The sequence below is a fragment of the Pseudorca crassidens genome, chromosome 4 (assembly GCF_039906515.1).
Source record: "Pseudorca crassidens isolate mPseCra1 chromosome 4, mPseCra1.hap1, whole genome shotgun sequence".
Taxonomy (NCBI): Eukaryota; Metazoa; Chordata; class Mammalia; order Artiodactyla; family Delphinidae; genus Pseudorca; species Pseudorca crassidens.
The window spans coordinates 21695199-21715570 of NC_090299.1; the positions used below are offsets into that span (position 1 = coordinate 21695199).

The 20372-nt window shown below is 37.7% G+C and overlaps 1 protein-coding gene across 3 annotated transcripts in view; it reads left to right on the forward strand.

Annotated features, from left to right (window-relative positions):
- PDE5A (phosphodiesterase 5A) overlaps positions 1-20372 on the forward strand; it is a 142544-nt gene that overhangs the window by 18388 nt on the left and 103784 nt on the right. For all 3 annotated transcript variants that reach the window (XM_067735194.1, XM_067735196.1, XM_067735195.1), the window contains exons 2-3: positions 924-1512; positions 12259-12348. In XM_067735194.1, coding sequence (XP_067591295.1) covers positions 924-1512; positions 12259-12348 — 679 coding nt within the window. The remainder of the gene's footprint in view (positions 1-923; positions 1513-12258; positions 12349-20372) is intronic.

Here is a 20372-nt window from a genome sequence, read left to right on the forward strand (position 1 = left end):
CGTATGAAATTTTTTAGAAGTTAGTTTCAAAAGAAGAGTTTCAAAAATGTCTAAAGTAATGGCACCATCAGTTGGCATAAGATTACAGCTGCCCAAGAGGAATTATTTCAGTTGAACAACAATCATTTGGATATATATGATCCGGTGTATTTGTTTTAAAAAATCACCCACTGTGAAGGCTTTATCTCAGACAGGTCTCTTCATGGGATGGCACATTAACAACATAAATAATTTAAGTTTTCTCGGGCTGAATTTTTTATACTAGTTATGCTTACTTTTTTGTTTTCCTCCTTTATACAAGGAATAGGTAATCTAGAAGAAGAGATCATTTTTACCATTATCTGAACAAACATTATCAGGATGATATTAATGAAAATCTACAATCTTTTTACTACATACCAGATCAAATTGTTTATATTTTTCATTTCCCTTTCTAAATCTAACGTATATATAGCAATATAGATAACAATTATCTAAAATTAAGCATATTAGCTAGCCAAATTCAGATAAATTTTTAAAAATATTTAACTTCGGAACAAGTTGTGTGTTTTAAATAGCAAACTAATTTCCATATCTATGTTTTCCTAAGACTATTGTTAAGTTTAGTGTCTTTTACTTTAATACAAATTGAATTTGAGAGGAGCAGACTTGACACTTGACGTGTGGTAAATCAGATATTTGAAAATACATGTATATAGGAGTCAGGCTTTATCAAAGTGTTCATTGAAGCAACTGTCCTCTACAGATTTGCAGAATAAAACTGTCTTAAATAAACCATCTTGTTTTTATTTTCTATAACAGATTGAACCATTAATGCCTCAGTTTACCATGAGAGGATTTTTAGAAGTTTTCAGGGGTAGCAATATTTAAGGAGGGGTGTTCTTCCTTATGTATTTACTGTGTCTACATGTTCTTTTCTGCAGAGAAATGGTCAATGCATGGTTTGCTGAGAGAGTTCACACCATCCCTGTGTGCAAGGAAGGCATCAGAGGCCACGTGGAGTCTTGCTCTTGCCCCTCGGAGCAGAGTCCCCGTGCAGAGAGCAGTGTCCCTGGAACACCAACCAGGAAGATCTCTGCCTCCGAATTTGATCGACCTCTTAGACCCATCGTTGTCAAGGATTCTGAGGGAACTGTGAGCTTCCTCTCTGACTCAGAAAAGAAGGAACAGATGCCTCTAACCCCGCCACGGTTTGATAATGATGAAGGGGACCAGTGCTCGAGACTCTTGGAATTAGTGAAAGATATTTCTAGCCACTTGGATGTCACAGCCTTATGTCACAAAATTTTCTTGCATATCCATGGCCTCATCTCCGCTGACCGCTATTCCCTGTTCCTCGTCTGTGAGGACAGCGCCAACGACAAGTTTCTTATTAGCCGCCTCTTCGACGTTGCAGAAGGTACAACACTGGAAGAAGCTTCAAATAATTGTATCCGCTTAGAGTGGAATAAAGGCATCGTGGGACACGTGGCCGCTCTTGGTGAGCCCTTGAACATCAAAGATGCATATGAGGTAAATAAACTGTTGGAACAGAGGCGGGGTGAGGGGTGGAACACAGGTGGGGCATTGGACAACTACTGTGAATCGTGGGGATATTTGACACTGAGATGTAGTAACGTGTGTACTTATTTAAAATGGGAATATATGGCAAGAACTTTACCATCTTTTAAATGTCAGAGTTTCTTCGCTAATGTCTGGGTCAAGGATAGAGGCCCGAGAGAAGTCTTGTCCTGTTTTTCTCCTTAATGATAATTTAACATAGGTCATCTCATATTTGTATTCTTTCATCTTTTTACCTGATCACTCTACATATCCCCTATCTATGTTATCTCCATGTGAACTTCTGGGAATTTACTAATATTCTAAAATGATAGGTCCAAAAGCCATCAGAAAACCAAACCCATGGTCTTTTTAAATTCATTCATTCAGTTAATCATATTCATTCATTTGAACTCCCATTGACAGCAAAGTCTGATTTTCTTTCTTTCCACTCTTTCGTTTGTTTTATTAAACAAATAAATTTACGGATAGCTTCAAAAAATGGAAATTTTTGCCCTACAGTATTTCGATGGAAAGATTTGATATTTATTCCACTTTTACTTCAGTTATGGACTTAAAGATTACACTATATGATTCTTGAAATTTCCCAGTTAAAATTAATCTTTTATTACTAGAAATAGAGGTTTTAAACAAAGCATCTTAATTGAATGATACTTACTATGTTTATGAATTATGTTCTAGCTACTTATCACGTGGTACACTATGAAGTTTCCATAGTAATACTAGCTTGAGGCTCCTCTGTGTAATTTGAGGGGTCATAGATGTTTTAGTCACCCCTGTATTCCTGATGCCTGGAACATAGTGCCTGGAACATAGATAAGTCTTAATAAATAGTGATTGGGAGAAAATTATAGTAGATGAGATAAATAAGTAGAATGGAAAGCAGGTCATAATAGATCCAGGGAAAATGTGTTAGGTTCAGGGAAGCAGGAGATCACATATAATTGGGGAGACGGAGAGAGGTTTCTTTGAGGAAGCAGTGATTGATGTGGACCCTGGAAGATGGGTGAGATTGGAGTAGATTGAGTTGTGTGCATAGTGAGATCCAGATGTAAAGAGAAGTTTGCAGAAGAGACAGGAAGTTGGACCATGTGGTGCTCGTATGGAAACGTGTGGGTGATAGTATAGATGTTGAGGAGCTGCTGGAGATTACTGGGGTCTTGAATGCCAAGATGAGGAGTATATGTTTGATTCAGAGCTATGAGGAATAACTGAAGATGGTTTGAAAGGGGAACCGGCATGATTCAGACTGTGATTTATTTTATTTTTATTTTTTTGTGGTACGCGGGCCTCTCACTGTTGTGGCCTCTCCCGTTGCGGAGCACAGGCTCCGGACGCACAGGCTCAGCGGCCATGGCTCACGGGCCCAGCCGCTCCGCAGCATGTGGGATCCTCCCGGACCGGGGCACGAACCCGTGTCCCCTGCATCGGCAGGCGGACTCTCAACCACTGCGCCACTAGGGAAGCCCCAGACTGTGATTTAGAAAGATGAATAATATGGTGGTCATAAAAGGAATTGGGGAAAAATACTGGAAACTGGGAGGATAGGTTATTTTAATAGTCTGAGGAAGTAAGGACCTGAACCAGGGCACTGGCCTTCAGGACCAAAAGGAGGGAATGGATTAACGAAGAAGAAGCTGACTCTGCTAGACTTGGCAGCTAATAGGAGATGGAAGTGAGGAGGAGAGAGGAGTTGGAGAAGACTCGGGTTTTGAAGTTGGTTGAATAAATAATGGTAACTGGTGGGGAATACTGAGGGCAGGGATCTGGGGAGAGATGTGATAGTTCGGCTAGATTAGATCCTGAGATAGGTGTCAGAATCCACTCTACACCAGCAGTCTTTTCCATTTTGATTCTTCACGGAGCTATCTCCATGACCTCCTTGAGCTCTGTGAGTAACATCACACCATGGCAAACTCCAAGAGGGGTATTAAGGACACAGCTGCAGAATCGCTGCCGAGTTTGCAGAATTCCCTTCCTGTCTTAGGTGACAGCTGGGTTTCCGCTTTTCAATGGCACTATAGTCCCAAGTACAGTAGGACCATAAATATGCTGTAGCTTTGCTGAGAAAGCCTCCATTTGTCTGCACGATCCTAAGTTTCTCCAGCCCTGAGGATTTCTTCATTTATATACGATTTATTTAATCTGTTTACCATCTTTAGAGTCTTGATGGTGTAGTTTTTGTCTTGCAGTTAGTAATAATTTAATTCTTGTACTGCCATCTGAAATAGGCCCAGTGTCCTTGATTTGCAGTGACCCCAGGGTGAAGCCTCTTAGCCTGTGGATTTCTCATGTTGCTGCTTCACCCTTGACACCCTTGATCTGTGTTTATAGAGGCCTTGCGGAAGTTATTCCTGTCCCAGGAATTTCATTAGAAGTTGTGGGATTGATCTGTGACATAATTTACATTGGTATTAACAGTGGAAGTCAGTTGGCTAGTGGCTAATTCATTACTTAGCTCACTCATAGCTTGAATAGTCAAAACACTGTCTCATAGCCTTTTGTGAAAATAATCAGAATATCAAAGTATATTCTATGTTTTCTGAGTCCTACTTCCTTAAATAGGTGTCTGTAAAAATGACACATTTCTTTAGCTTATGTGACCATAGAACACTTAAAAGTTATGACGTAGCAGTAGAAAACCAAGAAGTGGCCGTGAAATAGAGTAGTGCTCAGATTGAAGCTCAGAGTGAAATAATAGTCTCCTAGATAGATTAATTGTAAGACATGGTCAACATTTGATTCACTTTTTAAAACTTTGTAACAGAATGATATAAACTTGGAGATTCAACTGTTTTATTACTAATAAAATAACACATTCATATTTTAAAATATAAGACAAGATCAACACCTTAGACCAGTGAGTCTCAATTAGATCACAGATACCAGTGATGTTCAGTCACACATCATCTCCTCCTTCGTCAGCCCATCATTCACGCGACTTTCTTCAATATGGCAGAGCATTTCATAATAATAAAATATTAACACATAATAATCAGAGCCACTGTATAAATGTGTTGGCATTGTCCTCATATATAAAAACTAGATATCATCCAGTATCTAGATTGGATTGTGTATCAGTCAGTGTTCTTCAGAGAAACAGAGCCAGTGGGATAAATAGAGATAAATAAGAAGTGATGTACTCTAGGAATTAGCCACTTGGATATGGAGGCCTAGAAGTTCCACAGTCTGCCTGCCATCTGCACGCTGGAGAATCAGGAAAGTTGATGGTGTAATTCAGAGTCTGAAGGCCTAAGAATGAGGGGGGCCAAGAGTATAACTCTGGTCTGTGTCTGAGGCCAAAAGCTTTAGAACCAGGAGCTCTGATGGACAGCAGGAGGGCAAGAGAAGATGGATATCTTAGAGAGCAAATTTGTCCTTCCTCTGCCTTTTTTGTTCTATTCAGGTACTCAAGGGATTGGCTGATGCCCACTGGCATTGATGAAGATCTTCTTTACTCATTCTACTGATTCAAATGTTCATCTCTTCTGGAGACATCCTCACAGGCACACCTGGAAGTAATGTTTTATCAGCTATTTGGGTATCCCTTAGCCTAGTCAAGTTGACACATACAATTAACCATCACAGATTGCCTGAACCCCTGGTTCCACGTCTTATGGAAGCCTTAAGACTCCGCAAGATTTCCTATGTCAGAGGATTTCTATTGTCTACACAGCCCTCTTTTTCCTAAGTCAACTGGAATGCAAAACCTGGGCTCTTCTCCTGTTTCCATGGGACAACCTCTCCATGGATACTATGATTGCTAGGGAGAAAACTTGGAGGATCTTAGGGAAGGGTCACATTGTCACTCATGTGGCCTTCACCGTGGAGCCGCTACTCCTCCCACTCGCACTTCATTCCTTCCTTTTCAGTCCTTTTCCAGGTAAATAAATCTTCACCATCTCTCATCCTGCAGGTCTCACTTGCTGCTCAAGTGAATTTCTGGTGAATAAAATTATTTCCACAATGAATCTCAGAGGAAAGAGATAACAATAGCAACTGTTCTAATTTTGATAAATTATTTAGTTTTGATAAATTATTAAATTTGATAATTTTGTCATGGTGTAATTGTGCCCCAGGGAACACAGTTTGGGAACTGCTATATCTTTGTTCAATGTTCTAATAATCTCTAGGTATTCCACTTTGTGGAAGAAAACCAGTGCATATAATTTGGCAAGTCTACCGTGTTATTTCCTTTTTGTTTCCTGTTATTTTTATTTTTATACCATTTCAAGCTTAAAGAAAAGTTGCAAGACCAGCATCAGAAACTTATGTATACCCTTTACCCAGATTCTCCAATCGTTTATATTTTGCCCCATTTGCTTTATTATTTTCTTTTCCTATATATAATACATATAAGTAATATATGCAGATTATTTTTTTCTGAACCATTTGGAGACATTTTTACTAAATATTTCAGTGTATAGTTTATAACAAGAATATTCTCTTATACAACTGTGATACATTTATCAAAATCTGGAAATTTTATGATACTGTACTATTATCAAACATTCCATAGTCAAATTTGGTCAGTTGTTCCATGAATGTCCTTTATAGTTATTCTTTTCACTCTGATCAAGGCTGTAATTCAGGATTACATATTGCACATACTTGTCCTATCTCTTTGGTCTCCATTAAATCTGGAATAGTTTCTCAGTGTTTATCTTTCTTTACATGTAGTTTGGAAGAATACAGGCCAGTTATCTTGTAGAATGTTTTTCTTGAATTGATTCAAGTCAGGCAGTTTTGGCAGGAATACGACAGATGTTGATCTTGAGACCTAGTTTGGTTTTACAAACAGCAATCAATTCTTTGCTTCTCCTACACCAGCTGGGGTGTCCTACAATCCAGCTCAATTCTGACACTAGCTCCTGCAGTTCGTGCAGACGCCACAGGTTAAGGACTCAGTCCCACAGTGCCGTCCCCACTTCAGATACCAGCCCTAAATAGGATACCCAGGCTAGCCACACTTATGTCTGGCTGACTACAAATTCCGGGGTTCCCTGCTCCGGTTTAATAATGTCCTAAAATGACTCAGAACTCAGGAAAACACTAAAGCACTACTTAAAATGACAGTTTTATTATAGAGGATGCAATTCAGAAATAGCCAAATAGAAGAGGTGCATAGGGCAAGGAGCGAGGCAGGCGGGGGGCACAAAACTTCCATGCCCTCTCGGCGGGGGCCGGGGAAGGGAGAGGTGCACCACCGTCCCAGCACACAGTTATCTCCACCAGCCCAAAAGTTCCCTCAGATCTGATGGCGCGGTTGATTAAATCATGGCCACTGGTGATCGGACTCAAGCTTCAGCCCCCTCTCTCCTATCCAGAAGTCAGTGGTGGGGCTGAAAGTTCTAATCCTCTAATCACTTGGCAGCCAGCCCCCATCCTGAAGCTATTTGAGGCCATCCCCCCCGCCCCCCCACACCCCTGTGGGTCTTCTCGTTAGCATGAACTCAGGAATGGTTGTAAGGGGTTTGTTATGAATATAAAAAGAATCTCCTATCACTCAGGAAATTCCAAGGGTTTGAGGAGCTCTATGCTAGACCAGTATATTTTTTATTATACCACAGACCTTCTTAGCATATGTTACCAGGTAGCATATGATGTTACTCTACCCCAGTATTGATGATGTTAAATTTGATAACTTGGTTAAAGCGGTATCCACTAGGTTTTTCCACTATAAAGTTATAATTTTCCCATTGTAATTAAGTATCTTAAGAGGAGATATTTTGATATTGTGTAGATATTCTATTCCTCATCAGTACCTTTACCAGTTTTGTCATCCACTGATTTTCCAACTTCATAATACCTTATATATATGTTAGTCGGCATTCCAATGTAAAGAAGGGCTTTGCCTTCTTTATTCATTCATTATTTATTTATTTCTATCATTATGGACATTTTAATTTTGTTTAATGAATTATGCTCTGTTACTATCTTTATTTATTCAAATTCTCAGATTATATCAGATTTACCGGCTCCTATGTCTTTTTGATATGTCCCCATCACTCTTGGCATTTTCTTGCTTTCTAGGGGAGCTGAAAGTTTTAACTGCTTAACAAGATGTTCCAGACTCATCTTTTACTTTCCCTGCCCTAGCCCTATGATCATTCTTTTTCCCAAGGAGCCCTGGTTCCTTTCAGTGGAGGGGATGGTATTTAGAAACCAGGATCTAGGCAGTAGGTGTGCTCACTGCTACTAGTTTATCAGCAGACAGAGCTAGAAAAAAATATATACACAGATACACAGACACTTATATTTTATTTATTCCTATATGTAACTACTCACTATATGATAAACAATGAATTCTTACCTCCAACTTCAATCTAACACCTCAAGGTATATTTTTTCTTCCTCTTTTCTTAATATATATAATATAATATTATATATATTATATATGTAATATATATATATGTTCTTTCTCAGATTCTTTTCTCTTATAGGTTATTAGAAAATATTGAATATAGTTCCCTGTGCTACACAGCAGGTCCTTGTTGATTATCTGTTTTATATATAGTAATGTGTATATGTTAATCCCAAACTCCTAATTTATTACCCTCCCCTTTCCATAAGTTTGTTTTCTATGTCTGAGGGACTGTTTCTGTCTTGTAAATAAGTTCATTTATGTCTTTTTCTTTTCTTTTTTAGATTCCACACATAAGTGATATCATATAATATTTGTCTTTCTATGTCTGGCTTACTTCACGTAGTATGGTAATCTGTAGGTCCATCCATGTTGCTGCAAATGACATTATTTCATTCTTTTTTATGGCTGAGTAATATTCCATAACACACACACACACACACACACACACACACACACACACACAACAAATCTCTGACAAAAGAGGCAAGAATATACAATGGATAAAAGACAGTCTCTTCAATAAGTGGTGCTGGGAAAACTGAACAGCTACATGTAAAAGAATGAAATTAGAACATTTTCTAAGACCATACACAAAAATAAACTCAAAATGGATTAAAAACCTAAATGTAAGACCAGATACTATAAAACTCCTAGAGGAAAACATAGGCAGTACACTCGTTGACATAAATCATAGCAATGTCTTTGTGGATTCGTTTCCTTATTCTTCATATATTTGTGCATGTGCTCAAGCCATGTTCCAAGCTCTTTACTCCCTTCTGTAGAATCTCTTATCTTTCTCTTCAAGCTGAAGAACTCTCATTAACATTTCTTTAGTCCTGGTCTGGTGGTGACGAATTCTCTGATTTTGTTTATCTGAAAATGGCTTTATTTTGCCTGTAATCTTGAAAGATATTTTCACTGTCTAGACGATTCTTAGTTAATAGTAGTTTTCTTTTAACACTTAAAAAGTTCTCCCACATTTTTCTGGTTTTCACTTTTCTTATGAGAAGTCTGCTCGGCTTCATTTTTCACCTTATATGTTTCATAGTATATATCATTTTCACACTGTGTATATATTTAAGGTTTTCACTAACTTTGGGAAATTTTTGGTCATATGTTTAAATATTTTTTCTGCTCCATTCTCTTCTCTTTGGACTCCAGTTGTATATATGTTAGACTATTTGATGTTGTCCCACAGAACACTGAGGCTCTGTTAACTTTTTACAGGTTTTTTTTTTTGTCCTCTCAGTCCTTTGGATTGGATACTTTCTGTCCATCTGTCTTCAGGTTCACTGACCCTTCCATTGTTTCCAATCTGCTGTTAAATCCATCAGTGAACTCTTGGTTTTAGACTGTGTACTTTTCAGTTCTAGAATTTACATTTGGCTTTTTAAAAATACTTTTTCTTTCTGCAGAGATTTCCATCTGTTCATTATTACCATATTTTCTCTTCAGTCCTTAAATACATTTATAATAGCTGCTTCGAGGTCCCTGTTTGTTAATTCCAACATCTGAATAATCTTGGGGTCGTTTTCTATTGACTGCTTTTTTTCTTCACTGTGGGTTTCAATTTCCTGTTTCTTCACATGTGTTGTGATTTTTTTTTTATTGTATGCTGGACATTGCAAATGTTTTGTTGCAGGGCATTTGGATTATATCAACTTCCTTTAAAACAGAGCTGACCTTTGTTCTTGTAGACAGTGGAGTTACTGGAAGATCCTTTCGGTCCTGTCAGGTTTGGTGTTATTATTTGTTAGGATGGATCTACTTTAGTTTTAAATTTAGTCTTAGGGAATGCTGCTCCGGTCCTTACCCCGCAAGGAGTGGCCTTTCTGTGTCTCAGCTGAATGCCTGAGGTGCCTAGTGAGGTATCTCCTCTGGTGGGTAGAACCCCAGTGTCTTCAAACATTTTTAGAATTGGTTATCACCATTCACTTTCAGCCTTCAACAGGTAATCTTTGCTAGGTCTCTTAGAGTCTTGCCAAATACATGTCTGTGAAGTGACTAGCCACTCACTCTTCTGCCAATCCTCCTTTACACCCCTAACCCCACCCAAAGCACAGCCTCTCTGATCAGGTACTTTGCCTTGCACATACCAGCCAGTTTAGAAGCCCTGAATTCAGTTCTATTTGGAGCTGTTACTCTGCCTGCCCCCAGGATACCACCTGCCTGCCCCCAGGAGGAACCGGATTATTGCAAGGCCATCATGTGTATTCCCTTCTTCACTGTGTGTAGTTTAGTTATCGCATGTATTTGGTCTCATCTTGTATTTTTCAGCAGGAGGGCAAGTCTGGTACTAGTTGTTTTAGTATGGGAGATGGATCTCTAAGCTTTGTGGGTTTTCTTACACTGTCATGTTCTCATAAACAGTGAAAGAAATAATCACAATAATAATGAAATAATAGTGCTCCGTTTTTCTTTCAATGTTTACTTGGACCTAGAGGGGTTAGAAGTTCTCTATGTGTTTATAGCCCCTGCACTGGGTACATTATTAAAGGAAAAATTTTTGAGATGCCAAAATTCACTTAAAGTGATTTTGAAGTATACATTACTCCTACCTCCTTCAATGAAGAATGAAATCCAGGGCTGCTGTTTATTTTAAACTTCCAGTATGCACAAAAAAATTCTATGAAAGTGCTACTAATTTCAGACTCCTGCTTTGATTAGATAGTTGGGTTTAATCCTCTTTTTTATAAATTGGTCTTGTAATTCAGATAGTCATTAACAAAATAATTGCTGAGGATGCATTTCTATTCATATTTTGATTATTAGCTTGTAGAATAATTCACTATATAAATTCATAATTTTTATCTTCTTTTAATTTGTCCGTGTCAGTATCCTGTCTGCTTTCTTTAGATACCTTGCAATATAGTATGCTATTTAAGGACCGTTTTTTGGAAACATTGAGCCAAGGTTTTCTCTGTCTTTCAGTATAACTTTGAGCATGTTTGCAGAAAAACTAAAAATGCAGTCGTGTATATTTATAATATAAAATATTTGCATTGATTTTCTACCATTTTATAGCTCTTCTTTTGAAATTGCCTTCAATGCCATGTTCGGTCCTCCCATGGGGAAAATCGGCCTCATTTCTGACCCGAGTTGATGGAATCGTTTACTTCATTCACAGCTTTGGCTTTGCGTGACTTTAGACTAATTAAAAAAAAAAAAAAAGAAATGACCTTCAAAGATGAGGATTTTTTCCAGTGTGACTATTCCATATTTTCTGAAGGGAATTCCAAAAGCAGAGTTTTTAGAACAATAATGCTATTATTAGGTTGAGCATGTAAGTTCCCAAGGCTGTTGCTTTGAGGGGAACAATATTCATTCAGATGTTTATGTTCTGGTATGTTTGCTTCCGTTCTAATTGTATCTCATGTACTGGTCTGTGTCCATTTCCTTGAGTATATTTTTCCTCCTACCTATAAGGTTTGCTTTAAACTATAGTAAGCTAAAAGTGATCATGTTGGATAACTGTGATATCATTTGTTAATGAATTCCTTCATTTGTTTAACAGATGTTTTTGAGTTCCTGTGCTAATCTTGGGAATACAGTGTGGTGAACCAAAAAAAGCCCCTCATAGAATTTACAGCCTACCTTTGATCTCCTCAATCTGGTTTAATGGAAGATAGCCTGTATCTTTCTTTCTTTAACCCACGTTTAGAACTTTTACACCTTTCAGCAGTCCTTTGTGATTATTGGATGTGGGAAGATGTACTTTGTAAAAGGGGAAAGAGATTCAAAAGATTGAGGAATTGTTTGTAGTCTGATGAAGGCCATGCAGTTTTATTATATACAAAAAGAAAGAAAAGATAAGATTTTAATTCTTATGAAACACCTGAGATAGAAATACAGAATACTGAGGAAATATATATACAGTCATTACAAGGGAAGTCAAGTCAGTATTGAAAAGGTCATTTTGGAGGTGGTGGGTTTTATAGGAAAAGTTTCAGACCAAAGATGCTTTTCTTTTTCAGAAGAATCAGTGCGATGGGAATAGGCAAATTGTATTACAGAGGAGGAGAGTTGCCACTTTTTCCTGAGTTTAAGTGAGGCTATCTAAATTGGCTAATATTTTGAATTTCCTTTATTTCTTAACATTTGTTTACATCTGTATTTTTTTCATAAATACTAGCTGCTAAAAAACCCTTAAATTTATCTTTGTCAAAGATGATATGTACTTGTATGCTTTGATGCCTTTTACAATAATAAAATTGTCATTCAGAGCAACAAGGTGAGTCGACAATTAGATTTCTCTAATCCTATAAATCAGAAAAATCAAATCAATCTTTGAACAGGTCAGTCACTAAATTGAATTTCTTCTTCCTTACTAGGATCCTCGGTTCAATGCAGAAGTTGACCAAATTACAGGCTACAAGACACAAAGTATTCTTTGTATGCCAATTAAGAATCATAGGGAAGAGGTAAGCCAATTTTCCATTTTATTCTAAAAGGTCATTTAGAAACATTTTTCTTTTTGAAAACAATTTTTCACTTTGCACACTTACGAAATAATGCTTCAGTGACAAGTTAACTATAAAGTGCTTAAATGTTCTGCTTGATGTTTTTGATTTAGACTTTAGTAATAGGGTTGACTCCTGGTACTTTACTTTGACTTAGAAATAAATTTTAGACATGTCATTTCTTTTTATTTAATAAATTTATGTATTTATTTATGGCTGTGTTGGGTCTTAATTGCTGTACATGGGGTTTCTCTAGTTGCGTTGAATGGGGGCTACTCTTTGTTGCGGTGCACGGGCTTCTCAGCAAGGTAGCTTCTCTTGTGGAGCACGGGCTCTAGGCTCGTGGGCTTCAGTAGTTGTGGCACACGGGCTCAGTAGTTGTGGCTCATGGGCTCTAGAGCGCAGGCTCAGTAGTTGTGGCACATGGGCTTAGTTGCTCCACAGCGTGTGGGATCTTCCCGGACCAGGGTTCAAACCCATGTCCCCTGCACTGGCAGGCAGATTCTTAACCACTGCACCACCAGGGAAGTCCCTAGACGTGTCATTTCTTTACCCCTCTTTCCTGAGGACCTTACTGAATCCTAAGATGTATAATTGTGGTTGTAATCAATTTATTTCATGTTATATTTTACACATCTGAATAACGCTTATTTCTTAAATGGTTATCCAATTGCAGTGGTAATCAGCTGATTTTTTTGTTTGGATTCAAAATGAGGTTTTGAAAAAATAGAAATTGTATATAACACCAAGCAAAATTTTTTGTGAAATTGTAACAAGCAAATGAAAATAGGTTGGTTTATATTTCACCTAACTAGAAGGTTTGGATTCTGTAAGCACTGAATTCTCTCTTCATTTTACATTTACTTGAGAAAAAAAATAGTCATCATTTAAACTGAATGCTTCAATTGAGTGTCCTCAGCCCTGTCTACACATTACAGTCAACTGTGAGACTCTAAAATATTACCAATTAAATTAGAATCCCTAAGGGCAGGGTCTAGATACGGATACATTTTTAAAGATCCCCCAAGAATTCTAAAGTGTAACCAGGGTTGAAAATCATCTTCCTCAATGAAAACAAATAGATTGAAAGAGCCCATATTTGTGGTTCTTAACCTTGGCTGCACATTAAAATCACCTGGGGAGCATTTCGAAATTCTAATGCCCAGCTTTCACCTTAAATCAGAATCTCTGGTGTTGGGACCTAGGCATCAGTATTTCTTAAAGCTCCCAGGTGGTTATCATGTGCTGCTAAGGTTGAGAACCACTGCCAGGGATACAAGAAACACTTTGCTGGTTCTACTTGATTTATATTCCGATTCTGACATCTTTCCTCTCCGTCCTCCATCCAGTCCTTTACCAGGTCCCATCGATTTTTTTTTTTTTTTCTGTTACTGTTTCTCATTTTGATCTCTTTCTTTTCATTCCTGCTGCCTGTACCATAATTCAGATCTTGAAGTAATGCCTGAACTTTTAAAATATTCTTGTGAGGGGTTTCTGTACTTTAAGTCAATTTCCCTTTAATCCACCCTGCATATGCCCTTGGGAATTTTCCTAAAACACGGTTTTCTAAATCGGTGCTTCTAAAACAATAATGCGCATATGAATCTTAAAATGCAGATTCTGAATTCAGTAGGTCTAGGTGAGACCTGAGTGAGATTCTTTTCTAACAAGCAACAAGTTGATGCTGATGCACTGGGTCTACAGATATTTTGATGAACAGGATCCTAAATCAGTCACTTATCAGTAGTCTAAGATAAGTTCTCAGTGCCTTAGAGTTGCTGCATGGTTTTTTAAGAGGGTAGTTACAGCCACAATTACTAAAAATTCCTGCAGCTACAACATGCATATGAGATTCAATAATTAATTAGCTAATTAATTGTGAATGAATAAATAAAATTGAAAAGGCCATGCATGGACCAGTGGTGTTCTTAAGCAGACTGCTAGATAAAGCAAATAAAAAGCATGTCTTATGCAATATTGGGGACATAGTTATACTAAAAAATTATTTGTTGTTCATCTAAAATTAAATTTGACTGGACATCCTATATTTTATCTGGCTGCCCTAGTTATAAACCAAGGATTATGATTGTGTGCACTTAAAAAGATGATGTTCAGCTTTTAATTTGTAAGTATGTTTTAAAACCTTGGCCTGAAAAACAACTTTGTACTGGGTGAGAGATTCAGCTTGAATCATGCTCTGGTTAAATATCTCTTTTTAAATAGCATGAGCAATGGGGATTGGGGGAACCCATGAGAATGTGCAGCACAGTCAACAGGGTGAAGTAGGTGAGACTGCCCTTCTGTAAGAGAGCAACCTCTGGATACACGCGTTTCTGTCTTTATGACTACCAGTGAGGATGATTTAAACTAAAACAACAATAACAAAAATCCCCACTGTATTGAGGTATGACTGACGTACCATAAAATTCACCCATTTTAAGTGTACAATTTGATGAGTTTTTGACAAATGCATGTACAGTTATATAACCACCACTATAATCAAGATACAGAACATTTCTGTCCCCTCAGATATTTCCCATGTAGTTGACCTCCTCCTCCCTCAACCCCCAGCCCCTGAGAATCCCTGATCTGTTTTCTGTCACTGTCGTTTTGCCTTTTCTAGAGTGTCATATAAATCATATAAGTGGAGTCATACAGTATGTAGTCTTGTGTGTCTGGCTTCTTTCACTTAGCATAATGCTTGTGAGATTCATCCATGCTATTGCGTGTCAGCAGTGTGTTCCTTTTTATTGCTGAGTGATGATTCCTTGGTATGGATCTGCCGCAATTTGATGATCCATTCATCTGTCGATATACATTTGAGTTGTTTCCAGTTTTTGTCTGTTAGAAGAAAAGCCACTGTTTGCATACAGGTCTTTTTGTGGACATGTTTTCATTTCTCTTTGGTAAATACATAGGAGGGGAATTTCCAGGTCAAATGGTGGGTGTATGTTTAATTTTATAAGAGACTTCCAAGCTCCTTTCCAAAGTGGCTGTACCATATTGCTTTTTTACCAGCAATGTATGAGAGTTGCAATTGCTTCACATCCGAGGCAACGCATGGTATGGTCAATTTTTTAAAAATCTTAGCCATTAAATTTGATGGCATGAATGAATAACCCCACTCTCAGTCAGGGGTCGTCTGCTCACTAACAGACCTGAGTAAAGTGGGTTCAGCTGCAGGTCCCCAGATTGTGATTGTCCAGAGCTCTCCTTAAGATTTCTTCTGGGTTCCTCAGCGTCCTCAGGGCGATCTTCCTCCGTGCTCCTTCATCCTCTCCCGCTGTCTGTTTCCCCCTATGATAACTTGACATGAAGGCTGAGCTCTTCACTGGTTTCCACAAAAGTTTTTTCACATGAAGCATTTCATGAGATAAACAACCTTCCGTAACTTCACTGGAGTCTTAGTAACTTTACTGATGGGAAGGTTTCCAAACAGCTTTTTAAACATCTTGCTGACCCTCCCTATTCTCTGTCCTCTCCCCCTTATTCCCTCTCCTCCCACGCTCACCCTGCCTGGTTTGAAATTATTTCCTGTGAGAATTATTTCTTCAGAAAAAAAGGAATGAAGAGAAACAGTCAGAAAAACAGGCATACTCTCAGCATGGCTGTTGAAGTATAAAAAGTACTTTGGCTGACCGAGAACCAAGGCCCCTAAGAAGATGCCATATACGACTTCCAGAATTATCCTTAAATTATAGCTATATAAACAAACTCAGGGCAATGTTTGCTGTTGTGTACACGTAATAGAAAGTACTCTTTCTCCCACGAAGCTTTTGAAATCAAAATGGAGAGTCACAGTAAGGCTTTGGGGAGTAATTGTTAAGATTGCTTGCTCTGGGCTTGAATCCCTCACCACTTACATGATGAGTAACCAGGATGGAGCTGGTTAATCCCTTTGATCCTCAGTTTCCTCATCTGCAAAATGAGGGTTATAAAAGGACCTGCCTCACAGGGTTGTTGTAAAGGTTAAATGTGTCCGTGCATGCAAAGGGCTTCCCATACTTTCTGGCACACTGGGAGTGATCAATAAATGTCAGCTGTTATTTTTTAAAGGAGACATAGAACTAACTGAACTCTTATGAGAAACAAGGAATGATAAAGTTGTATGCAGAGGTCATCAGCCACGTAATAACCAAACAGCTGGGATCAAATGACAAGCAGCTCGGTCCCTGACTTAACTGGTCTGTTACCCTGTAACAAACTTTAAGCGTAAAAGAAAAATACTTTTCATTGTTTTTCCTCATAAATGAGGCAAAGTAAATTTGGTTTCTTCTTTTTGTATTAGTCCAATTGTATTGAGTAAGCCAACACTGATTCCAACTAATTACCAAGAAACCTAAGAAGAAATGTCATTACTGACTGTTTATAAAACAGTCCTGGTACCTTTTAGTGACCCCAGTTACTTAAGGTACCAACTCTGGAGAGCTGCCTGAAGGGAGCAGTTGAATATTGAACACTAAAGTCTGAACTACAACATAGTCCAGAAAATTCAGGAAGATTTTTAAGATTCAGTAAAATGTATAATCACTTCATCCGCCTCTAGTGAAGTATCTCAACTAATTAAAAATTTTCAGGAGTTCTTTTCATTAGTGTTATAATCATAAGTGTAATAGTGCAATGCTTTTTTAGAAGTCAGGATCATAGATATTCCTAAAACTTCTGTGACAGAGTTTTTTTTTAAATCACAGAGGATAAGTTTTTGCAATTTTCCCCTCTCTGTACTCCCTTCTAAGACAATGGCGCTAACTGGCAAAGTGTGTGTGTGTGTGTGTGTGTGTGTGTGTGTATGTGTGTGTGTGTGTGAGTGGGGACTGAAGAAGCTAGAGGAAGCTGAAATAATTTATTTTGGAAAGGTCAGAGAGCTACTGGCTAGAGAAGATGAATGAAGACAAAAAGTAAAGGGGTCTGGGGAGAGAAGAGAGCCAGCCCAGGCTCTATAACAGAATGGCTTGAGGGACGACAGAGTAGGACTTTGGAAATAACTGCCTATCCGGTGGAAACTATTCTAAGGACTTGACATATATTAATTCATTTAATCTTCATAACAACCATAGGAGGTAGTCATTATTTTATCCCCACTTAACAGATGATGAAACTGAGACACGGGACATTTAGGGAACTTGGCCAAAGTCACGTAACTAAAAACTGGCAAAGCTGAGATTTAAACCTGGGCAAGAGGGTTTCTTAAAATTCTGCCGTGGATGATGTCTACACTCTCCTTTCTTCCCCCTCATGTTTTCTTGAGCCACTGCAGTAAACATTTAGGTTACTATTGATTTGGGGGTGGGAGGTGCACTGATGAGAGATGGGGCTACGTGTAGAAGCAGGGCTTGAAGGTGGAGACAAGGAGAGCTGGCTATATTCTGATGGCTCTTCAAAGTTCAGTGTTGCAACCACCCTGCAGAAGGACTCTTTAAAATGAGAGAGAGTGGTGGCGGGGAGAAAGAAGGGCAGGGAGCAGGGGCGGGGGAGAGAAAGAGGGGTCAGAGTCACATCCTCTATAATGTCTTAAGAGGAGTCCATCCAGTAAACAAGAAGAAATCTTTACCAGGGATAAAAGAGTTACAGGAGCATGTTTGATGTTAATCTGGGCCAGTGTGCTCTGTGATATGCACAGGAAGCATCATGAAAAAAATGTGCAGCAAGTGTGTGAATTTTTAGAGCTGCTGTTAAATTTCTTTCAGGCTTAACACTGGATTTTTCAGACCTGGGCACTTGGATCAATTTTTTTTGTTTTTGTCACATGCATTAGTTATTTCTATAACCAGATGGTTCTTTTATGTTTAGTAAAGAAGTGCAGGGAAACTCAACTCTTTCTCTCTAATCTCAGATGACCTATTTCTGAAATACTGCCCTCTCTTGAAGTATTGCTTGTTATGACATGGTGGAGATGAGTGCTTTTTTTTTTTTTTTTAATTTATAGGGGCTGCACCAATGAGGTAGAAGCCAGGACATTGTGAAATAGTGCAAATTCTGTGAAAATTTCGTATTGATCTGGGGTAGAGATTATATCCAATAATGTCAGGCTAGGCTGATACCTGTTTTCTCTTGATTGAATGTCAACTCCAGTTATTAAGTAAAAATCTAATTTGGAATCAGAGCTCTTATCCTCCTCTGTTTTTATCATTTTGATTTTATTTTATCATATTTGATGATATAATTCTTTGATGCAAATATAGCAGTTGTAATAAAAGAATTATGATAAGTTTCTTTTACAGTGTAATAAAGGAGCATTTTTATCTAACTGTCCAATTGTTTATATCTTCTTTTAAAAGAACAGTGAAAAACTTCAAAAAATATCAGCGAATTTTATGAGATTTTTATGAAATAAATATAATGCTTTGATGAATCAGAGAGACTTAATGCCTGCCAAAAATCATAAAGTAAAGCATTAATGGAACCAAATGTGTAATTCCAACTTATATAAAAGTAAATGTTTTCTAGAATTTAAGCTACATAACATTTTTTAAATATTTATTTATTTATTTTTTAAGCTACATAATTTTATCTGCTCATCCCCCGCCTAAGTTAAAAATATTCTCATCCCCCCCCACACACAAATTATCTTGTTTTGAAAGTAATTGCTGAATCACTGCAATATGTAGAGTCCTGGTCTAGGCAGTGAGGATATTAAAAAAATGAAGCAAGGAAGATACTTAGAAACTTTTTTTTCAATTTCAATAAGAGGGAGATCTTATATACCAAAAAGCAAATATCAATACAAGGTAACAAAACAAATGTTAAATGAGTTAAATATTCAGCACCCAAGTTCAAAGGAAAGTCTGTGGATTTCAAGAACTGGAGGAATCACAGGAAGAACAAAAGCTGTGGTTTCGTACAGCAGATCCCTGCTGTGTTTATCCCACAGGCTTAAGAGAGGAAGCTTGAACATGCTTTCTGTGAGAGGGCGGAGACAGGGTAGATGCTTGCCTATGATATTCTGCTCACACTACTGACTAGGGCTTTTCTTAAACTTGTCATGTAAGTTTGGAACAGATGAAGAACATTACAGCTTTATACATAATCCTACAATTGCATGTCAGACTGGATGAAAATATAGCTATAAGAATAAGCAGAGTTTAATTGCAGACTGTCAGCTGATCTAGATCTATTTTAGTCTTAAAGAATTGGCTAGTTACGTGTTTTTTGAAAACTTATAAATTGTCCATTGCATTTATTCCCCTGTGATATTTTCTCGTAGCTTTGTTTTAGCAACAAAACTAAAATACTCAGAAAAGTTTCCATCGGTTCTGGACTTGATATGGTGATGGTGAAGATCTTTTCTTTTTCTTTTTCCACATTACCCTTTAAATAATAAACAAGTATATTTTACAAAAAAGACGGTAACCGCTTTCCTAAGGGAAAAAACATTTCTCAAGAGCATCAGATGAAAAACATAATGCTAGTAGGTTCAATCCCTGAGGTTACACTACTGATCCAGGAGAAGAAGAAAGAGTGAATAAAAGCTTGAGGCTGAAGATTAAGTTAATGGTAGGCTATATTTACCCAAATCTCATTTTGAATGCTCAGAAAATTTGGTTCAGACTGAATGCTCTGATTTATTCAAGATGGGGTTTATCTTCATTGGCAGTTTTAGAATAACCATTCCAGCACTTGTTGGAATGCATTGCATTTTTAATTTGATAGAGCATTTGTAAGTTTAATTTTGAGAATTTTTATATAGATCCTGAATAATGAATAGTAGAGGTCTGGAACCAGTTGCAGATAAGCATAAACGATTTCTTTGTATATATAATATCTGACCCAGAACCACATAATTAGACCTGGGGATGGATTTTGATTATTAAATAATTTTCATGCATTCTTAAAGAGTTAAGGTAGTTGTCAGTGAAATTGCTGTGCGCTCTCTCTCTCTCTCTCTCTCTCTCTCTCTCTCTATATATATATATATATGCAAACATCTATATTCATCTAAGAGCCAAGATTATATAGGTAAAGTGCTTTATAAACTATGTACTCTG